Source organism: Sinocyclocheilus anshuiensis, unplaced genomic scaffold (genome assembly GCF_001515605.1).
Source record: "Sinocyclocheilus anshuiensis isolate Anshui unplaced genomic scaffold, SAMN03320099.WGS_v1.1 scaffold354, whole genome shotgun sequence".
NCBI classification, from domain to species: Eukaryota; Metazoa; Chordata; class Actinopteri; order Cypriniformes; family Cyprinidae; genus Sinocyclocheilus; species Sinocyclocheilus anshuiensis.
The window spans coordinates 2,390,250-2,404,174 of record NW_015544195.1 but is presented as its reverse complement, the minus strand read 5'-3'; the positions used below and the strand labels follow the sequence as shown (position 1 = coordinate 2,404,174).

At 37.5% G+C, this 13,925-nt stretch overlaps 1 protein-coding gene across 1 annotated transcript in view; it reads right to left on the bottom strand.

Moving 5' to 3' along the window:
* The window catches only part of LOC107696669 (centrosomal protein of 89 kDa-like), an 80,662-nt gene that overhangs the window by 64,033 nt on the left and 2,704 nt on the right, over positions 1 to 13,925 (bottom strand). The window contains exons 4-10 of the mRNA XM_016497130.1: positions 13,553 to 13,739; positions 13,175 to 13,250; positions 12,553 to 12,587; positions 11,712 to 11,769; positions 5,965 to 6,078; positions 4,535 to 4,777; positions 2,530 to 2,672 (exon numbers count right to left, since the gene is read on the bottom strand). Of these exons, the coding sequence (XP_016352616.1) occupies positions 2,530 to 2,672; positions 4,535 to 4,777; positions 5,965 to 6,078; positions 11,712 to 11,769; positions 12,553 to 12,587; positions 13,175 to 13,250; positions 13,553 to 13,739 (856 nt within the window). The remainder of the gene's footprint in view (positions 1 to 2,529; positions 2,673 to 4,534; positions 4,778 to 5,964; positions 6,079 to 11,711; positions 11,770 to 12,552; positions 12,588 to 13,174; positions 13,251 to 13,552; positions 13,740 to 13,925) is intronic.

Here is a 13,925-nt window from a genome sequence, read left to right as displayed (position 1 = left end):
CACGACATGGCGGCAGCAACAATACTACAGCGAGAATAAAAGTTACGCCTTCTTTCTTTGCGTGAGCATTTTGGCGGCGTTATGCAAATCTTCCCTCATCGTGATGTAGATGTGGGGGTGTGTTAGAACCAGCCGTTTTAGGTAGGCGTGGTTGACTCTTAACTTTTATAAAGAATATATCTTTGGATTTGAGACTTTAGTCTTTGCAACTTTACAGATCTTCTTTATGCACCAAGAGCTTGTAACACTCCAAAGAGAAAGGAAAGCTTGAAATCGCACCATATGACCCCTTTAAACTTTGTTACAATGAAACTTAATTATAGGTCATTAAATTCATTAGAAAAAGTCATTCTTTATACAGTTTTTAAAATGCTACTTATCCTAAAATAATTTTATTTGCAAAGTGCTGCGTGATCCTGTGTGCAATGTACTTTTTATCTCTAATTAAGAGTAAAAGTAACACTGCTGAGAGTCCCCAGACTTAATGACTCAATCACATCACACACCACTGCCCTAATCACTCCAGCAGCCCTCCAGTGCACGCTTCCTGCGACCCGCTCCCTCAACAGAGTGTTCAGACACATTCAGCGTTACACTGATCCACTTAAGGCTAGAAAGGGAAGCAATCAGCAGTACTGTAAAAAGCAAAGGCTGGTGAATGGAGAAAGAAGGAGACAGAGAGAGCCTAGTTTCAGAAGTGCAGCATGTGTCTGTGTCTTCTTTAACTAAAGCCCATGTGACAACTGACCAAATTTCCTTAAATTTAATTCCTGCTGAGATGGAAAGAGGGGCAGCAGGAAAGAAAAAACAGAAGAGAGAGTGAGATCCAGGCGACTGAACCTGAAACTAAAGTGACAGAGTATATTTAGCCTGCAGATTGTCTCCTCTCTCCGCTCGCATCTGCCCAACCACACACCAGTGCTCAAATTAAAGTCAGTCTTTTAACAACCAGAGTTCAAGAGTCGAGGACAGTCGAATGTTCAATCGCACTAAATGAACAGAACTGATATGATCATTTTTTAAATGGAAAATATTAACCGAAACCTCCTGAGAGGTGAAAATGGGAATTGGAATATTTAAGGAAAGCTTCAGTTCTGTGATCAGCAGATCTCTAATTTATTGTGGTTAAGGACTGTTAGCCCTAAGCTCATCTTTAAATGAGGAGCATGACAGGCATCAGAATACTGTACAGATGAATGAAAAGCAGATTAATATATTACACTGAAGTATCTGAGCAATCAGTAGAGCCATTCTCTCAGTGAACCAGTGAGCCAGACAGTCTCAAAGTTCAAACAGCCCTCATCAATATGAAATAAGCTTAATCCAGCCCTTCCTCCTTAATAAAATGACACCAGCGGGACAAATCTGAGATCTTTGATCCTTCAAAGATGGACGGCAAAGAGGTCACGGTGCTTTCGGGCTGTCAAACTCTTCTGAGGCTTTCTTAAAGAAGCTCAGTTATGCAGTTCCTCTGAGTGCTTTCCACTTATTATTCACTGCATAAAGGCTCATAAAACTTACAACAACTCAATTCATTAGTTACAGGGCTCTTTCCAATATCATGCTCCTACATGCAAATCCCAGCATATTTAAATAACATTGACACCAAAGCGTTAATAGTGATACGGTTAAATAAAGGTCTACATCATTTTTGGAAGTGTCTCAGCTGCCCACCATCTCAGAGGCTCTAGAAGATTAATGTGTTCATAAGGCTAAGACAAGCAGCATGCAAGGGTAAAGCAGAAACAATCTCTGATTCCACGCGCGCACACAGATCTGATCTCAACCTCTCGCTGGCTAATGCTCCTTTGAAATTATAATACCCTGCAAACTATCATCTCTGCATTAAACAGGAAGTGGGAGATGAAAGGAAGAGCTGCATATCATTACTGTGGTGTCAGCTAATCACACCCTGCAAGACTGAAAGGAGACAGTGCCATATACTACTAAGATTCTGAGAGCCGATTCCTTTTTCATCAGAAGAAAATTGAACAATAGTTCCCAGCGGCCTTCCAGAATCAGTCTATGCAGATATGCAGCAATTAACTTCAGTTATCACAGAGCACCGATCTCTCGCATCAAAACAGAGGATAAGGCAAGCGAGACTGCAGATATAATGTCCCGTACATGAACTCAAACATTTATCATTTCAGAGAATCATCTCCAGAATTTTAATTAAAGTCTGTGTGACATGTTTCTTTCCACAGAATGTGAAAGCACCACACATATTGTTTTGCAAGCACTTAAAAGTGCATTTGTAGAATTGTAGCTCTCTCCTCTTCCTACAGAGTAACTCTTACTCTCCTACTTCTAACTTACGCAAAGCTAGAAAATTCAGATCATCCATTACATATACATTGATATTTATGTATAGTTGAGGGGAGGGAATGTTCACTGTAACTTTTCGAAAAGTGTAACATTTCAAAACTCCTGACTCGTTTAATGTAGTGCTGGGTTTGAGCCTATAGACCTGTCTTTAAAATGCTTTCCAACCTGTCTCTGAAAATGGTGTACAGTGGGCTATTTTACCTCATCCTTGGTGAGTGGTCGGAATCTGGCCTGGTATCTGCTGAGCTCCACATTGAGACGGTGAACTGTCATCTTCAGCCCATCATTCTCATCCACCGGCTCCTGAGCCTGCTGCCTCAGATTCTGTAACTCAGTGCTCTCACCTATACACACACAACTGCACATAGTTATATCAGAGCTGATTTACGCAAAACCACACACAACTAATCCAGAAAAAAAAAAAACTCTAGAAATATATACATATATGGGTGTTTCTTCTACTATGGGCACTTTGGGTCTTCTAGACTTTTAGAAATGTATGTACATGTATCATGGGAGAATTATATCAATTAATTTTTCCTTACCTGAACAGCCATGATCAAGCATAATTTCTGGCACATCTCAAAATCACTATTCATTTTGTGTTGGAAATTATATCCTAAGGCTAATTTGCCTTAAAGCTAATTTTAAGTTTATTATTATTATTATTATTATTTTACATAGTATGTTCAGAAGTTATATTTCTCCTGATTTTATTTTGCTTTATTTTGTTTTCTGCACACATCAAATGTCTCATAAATCATCTCTTCACTGACACTGTTATCTCCTTGGTAACCAGGTAGACTATTTTTTGGGAAAAATGTTACTAGGGGATAAATTGTCAGTTGTGATGGGAATGATGCCACAACTGAAAGACAGCTGTGTGAACATTAAGATTGGGAGCATTAGGATGCAGCATGAAAACCCTTTATTCAAGCACAGCTGACTTTAATAGACCCATGAATTTTGAATAAATGGGCTACACTCACATTTAGAGGAAGGTCTTCTTCAGGATGCCATTTTAATCATTTTTGATGTTTTTTCATATTTTAGAAAGTCAGTCTGGGACAACGGTAAAATAATAAAATCTAAGTATAAAAGGTTTTTCGAAAAAACGTCAAATGAATAATGAAGCGATGCTAAACAGTTTTAAAGACAAAAAGTTGAAATCTATTGAATTGAATAAAAATCAACCCTGAGACATAAAATGCCTGCAGTATAAGTGTCTACTTTATTAGGTACACGTGTACACCTGCTGGTTAATGCAAATAACTTATCAGATAATGATAGGGCAGCAATCAAAGCATGCAAGCATTTTCAGAAGTTTCAGAGTTTGTTCAAACCCAAGCACAGATCAGGGAAGAAATGTGATCTAAGTGAATTTGACTGTGGAATGATTGTTGGTCACTGCTGGAGTGGATTCAGTATCTCAGAAACTGCTGACCTCCCAGTTTCTTGACACTATTCACAAAAAATGATGTAAAAATATGCCTGAATGTGCAGCTGACAAATCATCAGTAGTTGTGTAATACTATCATATGGGACCAATAACAAGTAAGCCGGCTGTTCTAGAGATCCTACCCAGAATTAGAAAGTTGTACCAAATAAAAGGGCCACTGAGTATGAAAAAAGCACAAGTTTCATTAAAAATGGGTTGTTTAATTGACTTTACAGCTCAGTTGTCAAAAATTACTGCTCAAAACACTGCTTGAAATTAAGTAGGCATATGTTGAAGATTATGCCTATTTGAAATGTAGATTTTGTTCCACAGTATGTTGCTTAAAGGCATAGGTCACCCAAAAATTAAAATTCTGTCATTGTTTACTCCTGCTCGTGCTATTCCAAAACCTGTATGTATTTTTTCCCTTAAAAAGGATCATTTATGAAGACTGTGCAAGTAACGCTTAGTGTTCAATGGATGGTGATTGGAGCATTCAAGCTTCCAAAAGGACACAAAACTACCATTCAAATTTTATAAAAGCATAATTAAAATGGTCCATACAAGTATAATCCAAAGTCTTCTGAGGTCATACAAAAACTGTGATTTTACGGCCCCAGTCTTCATTCATTTTATTACATTATAATGAAAAAGTGGCCAGAATATTCTTCAAACATTCACCTCCCATAGAAGAGACAAATTCATATGGATATGACAGTAAGTAAATGATGACAGGATTTTCATTTTTGGGGGAACGGTCCCTTTAATGTTGGATAGGCTCTGTTAGTGCTGTGGGATGTATTGCAGCGAGTGAGGAGGCACCTGTGGAGTTTCCTCTCTCTGTGTGAGAGCGGCAGAGCTCCTGCCGGAGATGCTCTATGTGCTGACTCTGTTGTAAACATCTCTTCTCCAGCGTCTCTTTCTCCTGGGCCAGAATTTGAGTCTGCTCCCTCTGCTCCTTTACAAGTGCTTGCTGCACCTCTAGCGTACTGCGCAACGCTTCACTGGCCTCTGCACCACACAGCACACAGGGCAGGGCAAAACACGGCACAGCCACACACAGAATAAAAACCACAGCACAGAAAAGCAAATACATTACACACGAATATGAAAAGAGAATTTTTAACAGTATAAAACAAAACAGAACACAGCAACAGCACAACAACACACCACCAACAAGAGCACAAAATGCAAAGACAGGACAGCAAAGAAGAATTGCATTGAAAGAAAACAGCAGGACACAAACAAATGAAAATGTGACAGAAGAGAAATGAAGGAGAAGACAGCAGTATGTAAAGGTTTGACATGAAGGTAATTTCCTAAGCAGACTGATTTTCTTTTTTGGATTTATGATTATGAAAAAAGTGAAAGTGACGTGACATGTGGCCAAGTATAGTGACCCATACTCGGAATTAGTGCTCTGCATTTATCCCATCCAAAGTGCACACACACAGCAGTGAACACACACACACCGTGAACACACACCCAGAGCAGTGGGCAGCCATTTTTTACCCGGGGAGCAGTTGGGGGTTCGGTGCCTTGCTCAAGGGCACCTCAGTCGTGGTATTGAAGGTGGGAGAGAGCGCTGTACATTCACTCCCCCCACCTACAATCCCTGCCAGTACGAGACCCGTATTATATTAATTCCATTTGATGTAAAACAGTACAACGTGTTTATGACCATCTGTTTAGTCCTAATACACATTAATGAGTCTGGCGCTGTACAGTCTGTTGAGATTCCTCAATATATTCATTCTATTAGTCTGGCTGATCTTAATGTCAGCCTTATCACATTACCACAGATTAAAATACACACTCTGTCTGATCCTATATTTTCATGAAAATAAGCAGCATAAACAAAATTAGACACAGACAAGCTTAATATTATTAAATAACTTGTAGAACTAATGAGATCTAGTTCATTAGTTTCTTTCATTAGTCTTTGTGCTCTAGTCTTTACCTAGAATTGTCCTAACAATCTAGTTAAATCTGGTGGGATGTGTCTGGTTCTAAGCTGTAAAATAGCCAGTAAAACATTTAATTGTTTATTGAACATCTAAATGAAGCATTAAGCCACTCCGGGCCATGCATTACAATTACTTTACCATGACTTTACCAGAAGATTTTAGCTCCAAAATGATTAATTGGAAAGACAAAAATGCTGGAAAGGTCACAGAGTAGAGTTCATGCCCCCTCACCTGGACTGATGTCTCTCTCTTTCCCTCTCACTGGACTCTCCTTCATCCGTGAGGGCTTCCTTTTTGAAGTATTCACTGATTTGTGAGACTGAGCGCTCCAGTCATCATTTAGCTCTGACAAGAACAAAATTAAAAAACATTTATAAAACAAGGAGGTGAGTGAGGTAGTAGTAGAAAAGTGATAAATTGATTGGGCAAATAAATGAGCAAAATTGTACAACAGAATTAGAGAGTGATAATTAAGTGAGTGAGTAAATGAGTTGTTAATGACGGTAGTCCATCATCTAAATAATAAAAAAATAAAAAACATTTTATATACCGTTTGATGATTTTTTTTTAAAACGTTTAAAAAAAAAAAGTATCTTGTTCTCACCAAGACTGCATTTATTTGATCAAAAACACCGTAAAAACAGTAACACTGTGAAATATTATTACAATTTAAAATAACTTTTCTATTTTAATATATTTTAAAATGTAATGTATTCCTGTTATAGCACATCAGTTTTCAGCAGACATTACTCCAGTCTTTCCAGGTTACATGATCCTTCAGAAATCAAATCAGCATATTAGAATGGTGCTCAAGAAACATTTCTTACTATCATCAGTGCTGAAAATTGTGCTGCTTAATTCTTTGATGAACAGAAGGTTCAATTGAACAGCATTTATTTGAAATATTTGAACAATAATAAAATGTCTTTGATTAGTTCATCCTTGATGAACAATAGTATTCATTTCTTTCAAAAAACTTTTGAATGGTAGTGTACATTTTTATTTTTGTGTCAAGAAATGCTTCTGCATATTCAAATATTTATTGAACACAGATATAATGATTGTCTCTTTAATAAGCTCAATGCAGTCTTAGCCAACTCCTTTCATGAAGACAGTGTGCTTCTATTATTTTCAGTGATCTTCTATTATTTGGCAACATCTATAAACCTTCCAGTACTCCAGTTTATTTTTAACATCTCCTTATACCATTAATTTTTCACACCCATTTGTCTGCCAAAAAACACATGGCTGGCAACCAACCTCATAAGCCGGGTTTCCATACAAAGTTGCGAATTAACTTGTGCACAAAATTCGCATAAAACATTTCCATCCGAGTCAAAAATAACAAAATTTTCACTTTCTGATAAACTGGCACTAAATATCACTAAGAAAAGTGGGAGAAGCCACTATAATAGATAATAATTTTCATAATAAAATGACTTGTGCCTCAAGAGTGAGCAGATGAAACACAATGAATGCGGTCATTGCTTTCGTGGATGCCTGCTGTTCAGGAACGCAGTCGCGTAACAGTTCTGGGAGGCAATAATACAGAAATACTTTGACGACAGACCTTTCTCGGGCATTTCAGAATGACCATAACAACATTTCAGATCCTGTGCAGAAAGATTGGTCCACTGGTTAGTCAGGTTATGCACAAAGTCACATGACTTTCTTGATGCGCATGGAAGAATTTATTCAACAAATGCGTTTCCATCTCCCATTATTCGCATTAACCCTTTTTCGCAAAGACAAAAACCACCTCAAGCGAGCATAAAAACGTTTTCACAGGGACTTTTTTCTTTTTCTCGAAATTTGCCGTTTCCATCACTTGTTTCTGATGTGATACCTCAAAATGCACATTAAAACAGGGTGATGGAAACATAGCTATATTGTATCAGTTGCTTATCCCTCACATTTACTCTCATACCTTTCATTTGTCTGATTACCCTTGAATCTCACACCTTCCGCTCTCCCATCCACAGACAGCTTCAGTGAAATCCTCTAGGCTTCTCACCTGCTTCAATCACTTCCTCGGACTACTTCTGTTGACACTTCTAAAAGCTGTATCCTTCCCCCCCAAATACTAGTCACTTAAACCTGTTGTCGAGTACTTTGTTTCTGAACTCTCTTGCTGGTCCACTTCAAGTCCTTGGAAATCAGAAAACCACCACAAAATGCATGGATCAGGGAAGAAGTGGACGAAAACATACAATGTGCAGAGACTACTATCATTCCACAATTAGCATATGCGAATCCATCCCAAACAAATCATTTTCCATCCCTCCGCTAACCACTTCCCACCCTCTTCCATGCTCTCTGACCGCTGAGGTCTTCATAACCTACTTTGAATGAAATACGGATGTTGACTACTTTGTCAATCAGTTAGCTGACCTTTTCCCAGACCACTTCTCCATTATTTAAGGAATTCATTCAAACATGAAAAAAAATCACCCTCATGCAGCTCTAAACCTGTTTCTTTCATTTAGCACAAAAGGAGAAATTCGGAAAAAAATGTACAGGTCATTTTATGCATGCAATTTTTAATTAATGGGGTTTAATGCTTTCAAGGATGCATCTTCAGAAAGGATACAAAAGCACCCTAAAGTATCATAATAACAGTGGTTCATTTAGGTTTGAGTAAAGTTTTCCAAGTCTTCTAAAGTCATACTTGTCAACTCCATGTGACTGTTGTTATTCACTAAAAAATTACTCTAGCTGTCCTTGGTACATTCATTAGAGAAGTTGTGATAATCAGTCTGCAATTTAATCTAAATGAATAGTTTTGCTGTGTTTTCAATAATTAGCTTGATCTGTTTCACAAAACTGATCTGAACTGAAAGGATTCATTCACAAATCATGCTGATCCAGCCATGAAAAAAATGACATTCTTTTGCAGTTACACAAAGTAAAGTCATAACGACATGAGGGGACTTGAGTAAATGACAACAGAATTTTTTATTTCTTAACTAAAGAGTGACCCTATCCTGTATATTATTAAGATCTCACTGAAGGTGGGAATTATACGACAGACTGCCGTAAAAACTATATTACATCATGTCAAACATCCTTTCTGAAGACATTTTGCTTGACTCTCACAAGGCTTAAAATTGAATATGGAGCTGAAAAGCCCACATTGTGACTCCTAGTGGAGCTGTATCATCCTTGCTTCTAATCTAGATTTAATTCTCCTTGATCTGTCTGTGTCTTCGGTCTCTAACATTATAAACACAGACAAGATTTTGTCTGCGCCTCTGACATCTTAGCCCTAGATCAGACCTCAAGGTCATCCTCACCTTCTCCTCCAGCAAATTCCTTCCTTCACTGGAAGTCTCTGTTGCTGTTAAAGGGGACACAGCCATTGTCTGCTGGTGCATAAAAAGCTTGGCAGTAGTCCATTGATCACTTTTCAGCAACTGCCCAGCCCCAGACCTGCTGTTTCATGCTCTATTTCAGAGGGTAAATCCACTCTGCAATCCAATTCCACTATGCTAAACTAACGCTGGTCTGCTTGTATCTGCCATTTGACATCTTGAGTGCAACTGAACACTGCTAATTCCAATAAATGAATATAATGAAACATTTATTAGTAATTTCATATAAAAGCCACAATATATGAAAAAAACTGTGTATTGCAACGCACAAATATATTGGGTATTGAATACAATGTATTGTGAAAATAATGAAACATGAAAAGTAACATTAAAGTAATAGTTCACCTGCAGTTGGTCCCCATTGACTTGCATAGTGTTTTTTTCCATACAATGGAAGTCAATGGGGAACAGCAACTGAAGGTGAACTATCCCTTTAACTCTCACAAGTCATGGCCTTCCTTCTTTTTCTGACAATTAAAAAAACAACATTCGGAAATGTAAAAAAAAAAAAACTTTCAAACTCATCCATATAATGGCAGTGAATAGCATACAGCTTAAACGTAATCCCATGATCCCATGCTACTATGCTACTTGTGCCATATATTCCAAGTGTTCTGGAGGTGTACGATAGGGTTTGAAGAAAAACAAAAATTACATGCATACAGTGTGGTATAGGACCACAAAACAAGTCTTAAGTGTCAATTTTTTGAAATTAAGATTTATACATCATCTGAAAGTTGAATAAATAAGATTTCCATTGATGTATGGTTTGTTAGGATAGGACAATATTTGGCCGAGATACAACTATTTGAAAATCTGGAATCTGAGGGTGCAAAAAAATCAAAATACTAAGAAAATCGCCTTTAAAGTTGTCCAAATGAAGTTCTTAGCAATGCATATTACTAATCAAAAATGAAGTTTTGATATGTTTATGGTGGAAAATGTACAAAATATCTTCATGGAACATAATCTTTCCTTAATATCCTAATGATTTTTGGCATAAAGGAAAAATCTATAATTTTGACCAATACAATGTATTGTTGGCTATTGCTACAAATATACCCCAGCGACTTAAGACTGGTTTTGTGGTCCAGGGTCACATATGTGGTTTGTGTAGTGTTTTTACTAATCTTGATGTATCAAAACAGTGTACCTGTGTGCTTTTCCTTAGCAATCCAAAGTAAACTGTGGCACTAATACGGTCTCATGAATGTGCAGCCGTGCACAGCAGACCAATGGCCAAGGTCAGGATTGTCTTTAAATAATAAATTACATTTCGGTTTGTTTCCCTATTGCATTCAGGCAGAGCACTTGAAAAATATGACACGATTCACATGGGATCATTCTGTCATCACATTTGAAGCTTGTCGCTATTTACTGCCATTAAATGGACAAGCACGGGCAGGGTATTTTTTTTTTTTAATCTCTCTCTCTTCAAAAAAGAAGAGCATAGGGCATTAGCATAACACCAGGGTGAGTAAATAACTACTTTTTTTTTTTTAAGTATTTTTTTAAGTAAACTATGCCTTTAAGTGTGCAAAGAGTGGACACTTTGTTGTCCTATAATGCCACAGGCATTGAAGAACAAGAAGAGCCATCAGATTTGAAAATTTTAAATTTTAAATTCGGGCAGCTTCAAAGTCTGAGCGTTATCACCACCACAAAACCTGTTCCACATGGTTAAAATAAATTCCACTTGATTTTTGAGTAAATTATTTTTAGATTTTGAACGAATCGAATGCCAACATGACACATGTAGCATGCCCGGTAAAGTGTGCACAATACGCACCTTAAGAATGTGCATCATTTGCATTGTGTGTATTCTTTTTTCGGCCAAAAGCAAGAGTTCCACTAACTGGCTTACAAAAAAAATAATTGTCTGCGTAAACAAGTGAAATATATACATATCTTGCATTTGGCAGTGTAATGCACAGTTGATGTCTTTCAACGCTAATAATCATGTTGCCAACACAGCACACAGCATATACTGTATACATTAAAATTTTTAAATAACTAATAGCAATTTCCTCTTTAACAGCTTCTTTAGGAGTAAGTTTTAAAACTCTTTACTGTCACCACTATGTTAACAATAAAAAGAAACAAAATTACTGCAGTGGAGGAAGAGGAGAAGCAGGGAATATATCAAGACAAATGTCAAGGTAATTCCAGTCTCTGTCCTCATAGTCATTATGGCTATAGCCTCATCTCTCTCATATCTCATTGCTGACAACAATAAGCTCGTGAGAGGAGCTGAATGAGAAGATGTTTGTTAAACTGGCAGAGGCTTTATTCTGCTTTTTTTCCTTCAGGAAACTTCAATGAGCCTCTCACAAATGTATCACACAGTAACCACTTAATTTGTCTCCAGTCTGTTGAAAGCCGTGCCTGAATAAATTTGACATCAATTAGGTGTTCACATTGTCCTTAATTTGCTCTCTGTCAAAATTAAACTGAAATGATGCTTTTCTTTCAAAGCCTTGAGGATTCCTAAAAAGGGGGCACGTTTCACACTAACTGACAAAAAGATTCTGAAATTAGCACAGGTGACATTGCACATGTGGAGTTCAGCTTTTGTGATTTATAATGTATGGCAGACAGGGGAAGTACCTGGAGATGCCATGCTCCCAGGAGAGCCTGATCCTGGTTGCCGTAGCGATGATGGCTGCTATGGAGACAGAGGGAAGTTAACTGATTAAAGGGTTCTTACTGCAGAATATCAAAGACCACAGACTGAAACAGACTGAAGGTAGACTGCATTATTAAGTATATCTAATAGTGAAAAGTGCACTGTGCTTGCTCATTAGAGGCAGTTCATCTCAGCAATTTTCCTCATTAAGAGATGAGATTACAGATCCTCTGGTAAAGGTCTCAAAGCACCTACAGGAATGGTAGCATTCAGATCTGACAACACAGAGTTATGAGACAGCAAGGGGCTGGTCAGTGTGCATGTGTGTACGTGTGTCTGCATATTAACCGAGCACAGGTTCACATGGTGTGTGTGTGTGTGTGTGTGTGTGAGAATGTACAGATGTAATAGCTGTCATATCAGAGAGCCACATAATGAATAGTGAATCAGAATGGTTATGATAGTCTCTCTTGTCAGAAATAGCTGAGTTTATTAATAAACTCTCTCTCATGTTCCCACCCAGTCTAAACACCTTCCAACTGTCTCTTTCATCTTTTGATTTTCATTCATATTCTTTCACTGATAACAACCTTTGTGCACTTAACCTCAGCCTTTCATGCCAGGGGTCATTTTTCCCGTCTTTAGAGAATTTGTTGAGCCCTGGGGCAGAATGACCTTTAGTCCAGAGTCAGACCAATCCACAACATAATTGACGTTCCTACAGCAGTGTTAAAAAATTAGCTTTGAACCCTGAATTAACTTAATTAAAATAATGACTCCAGGTTCTCATTACAGCTGATGTGAAGAGATAGGTTATCTTACCATTTTAGCTGCTTCTTCCTGAACCACAATTTCCTCTGCAATACAAAATTGTATTAATTATAGCCATCAAGCTGCAAAATTACCAAGGCCCTCAAAGTCAATAAAATTGTTATGAGAGTAAGATGTGAGATGTGAAACATTAATATTTAAAACTGAATATGCACTGTCTACTGTTCAAAAGGTTTGAGGTCAGAACGATTTTTATTAGAAAATAGAAATGAATACTTTAATTCAGCAAAGATGTATTTAATTGATCAAATGCAACAGCAGTCTTTAAAATTGTTACAAAATATTTTTTGTTTTGAATAAATACTCTTTTTTAACTTTCTATTCATCAATGACTCCTGAAAAAATCGCAGCATCAAATTAATTTTAGATTGATTCCTTAAGTATCATGTGACACCCAAGACTGAAGTAATGGCTGCTGAAAATTCAGCTTTTCCATCACAGGGATAAATTACATTTTGTATTCAATGTATTCAAAGAGAAAGCAGAGTTTCAGTAATTTCAGCATTTCACTATATTACTATTTTGTTGCATTTTTGATCAAATAAATGCAGCTTTGTTGAGCATAAAAGACTTTCAATATAAGTATATTTTAAAACTCTTTGTTACTTCTAACCTTCAGTCTGTAGGGGAGACACAATATCAAATGCAGAGTCTTCGATCTCTTCATCAACGTCTGAATTAGTCTCGCCCTGACAGAGAGATTCATTCAGCCAGTTAAAACATACACACATACATAATATATTTTAATGAGCATAAATGCAGGGTAGGGGGTGGTTAAATGCCACAAGCTATCAGAAAACTATTGAATCAGAGTTTAATTCTTTAATTTCTTTATGATCTTTATGATCTCAGACTAGGTATCAAATTTAGAGCAGGATTTGAATGAATCAGAAGCGCCACCTCATGGTGAATATTAGTAAATGCATCAAAAGCTTAACAGGACAAAGCACTCCACACACAGACCCAGCCAAACAAACACACACGACTGTACCTTCCTGTGTTTTAATGGCACGGCGTAAACAACATTTATGTCATCAGCTCTGCTCTGTCTCTCAAGGGACTGATATACATGATCTTCATCTCCCTCCACCTCATCACTGTCATCACCTTCGTCATCATCAGAATATCCTGGGGAAGGCACAGGGGGTCTTCCTGTCACCGAGTCGGGCCAGGTGTCTCTAAGGTGAGAGAGCAAATACATTATTTTACATGTCTCGCATAAGAGAGCGAAGCTGACATACTTCAGTTGCATAAAATGTGATGACCAGCTAATGCTGTTTAAACCACTATCTGTAACACATCCTATCATGGAGAGGCAATCAGACCTAAGGCTAAACGTGTAAGTAAACTACTTTGCCTCCTGC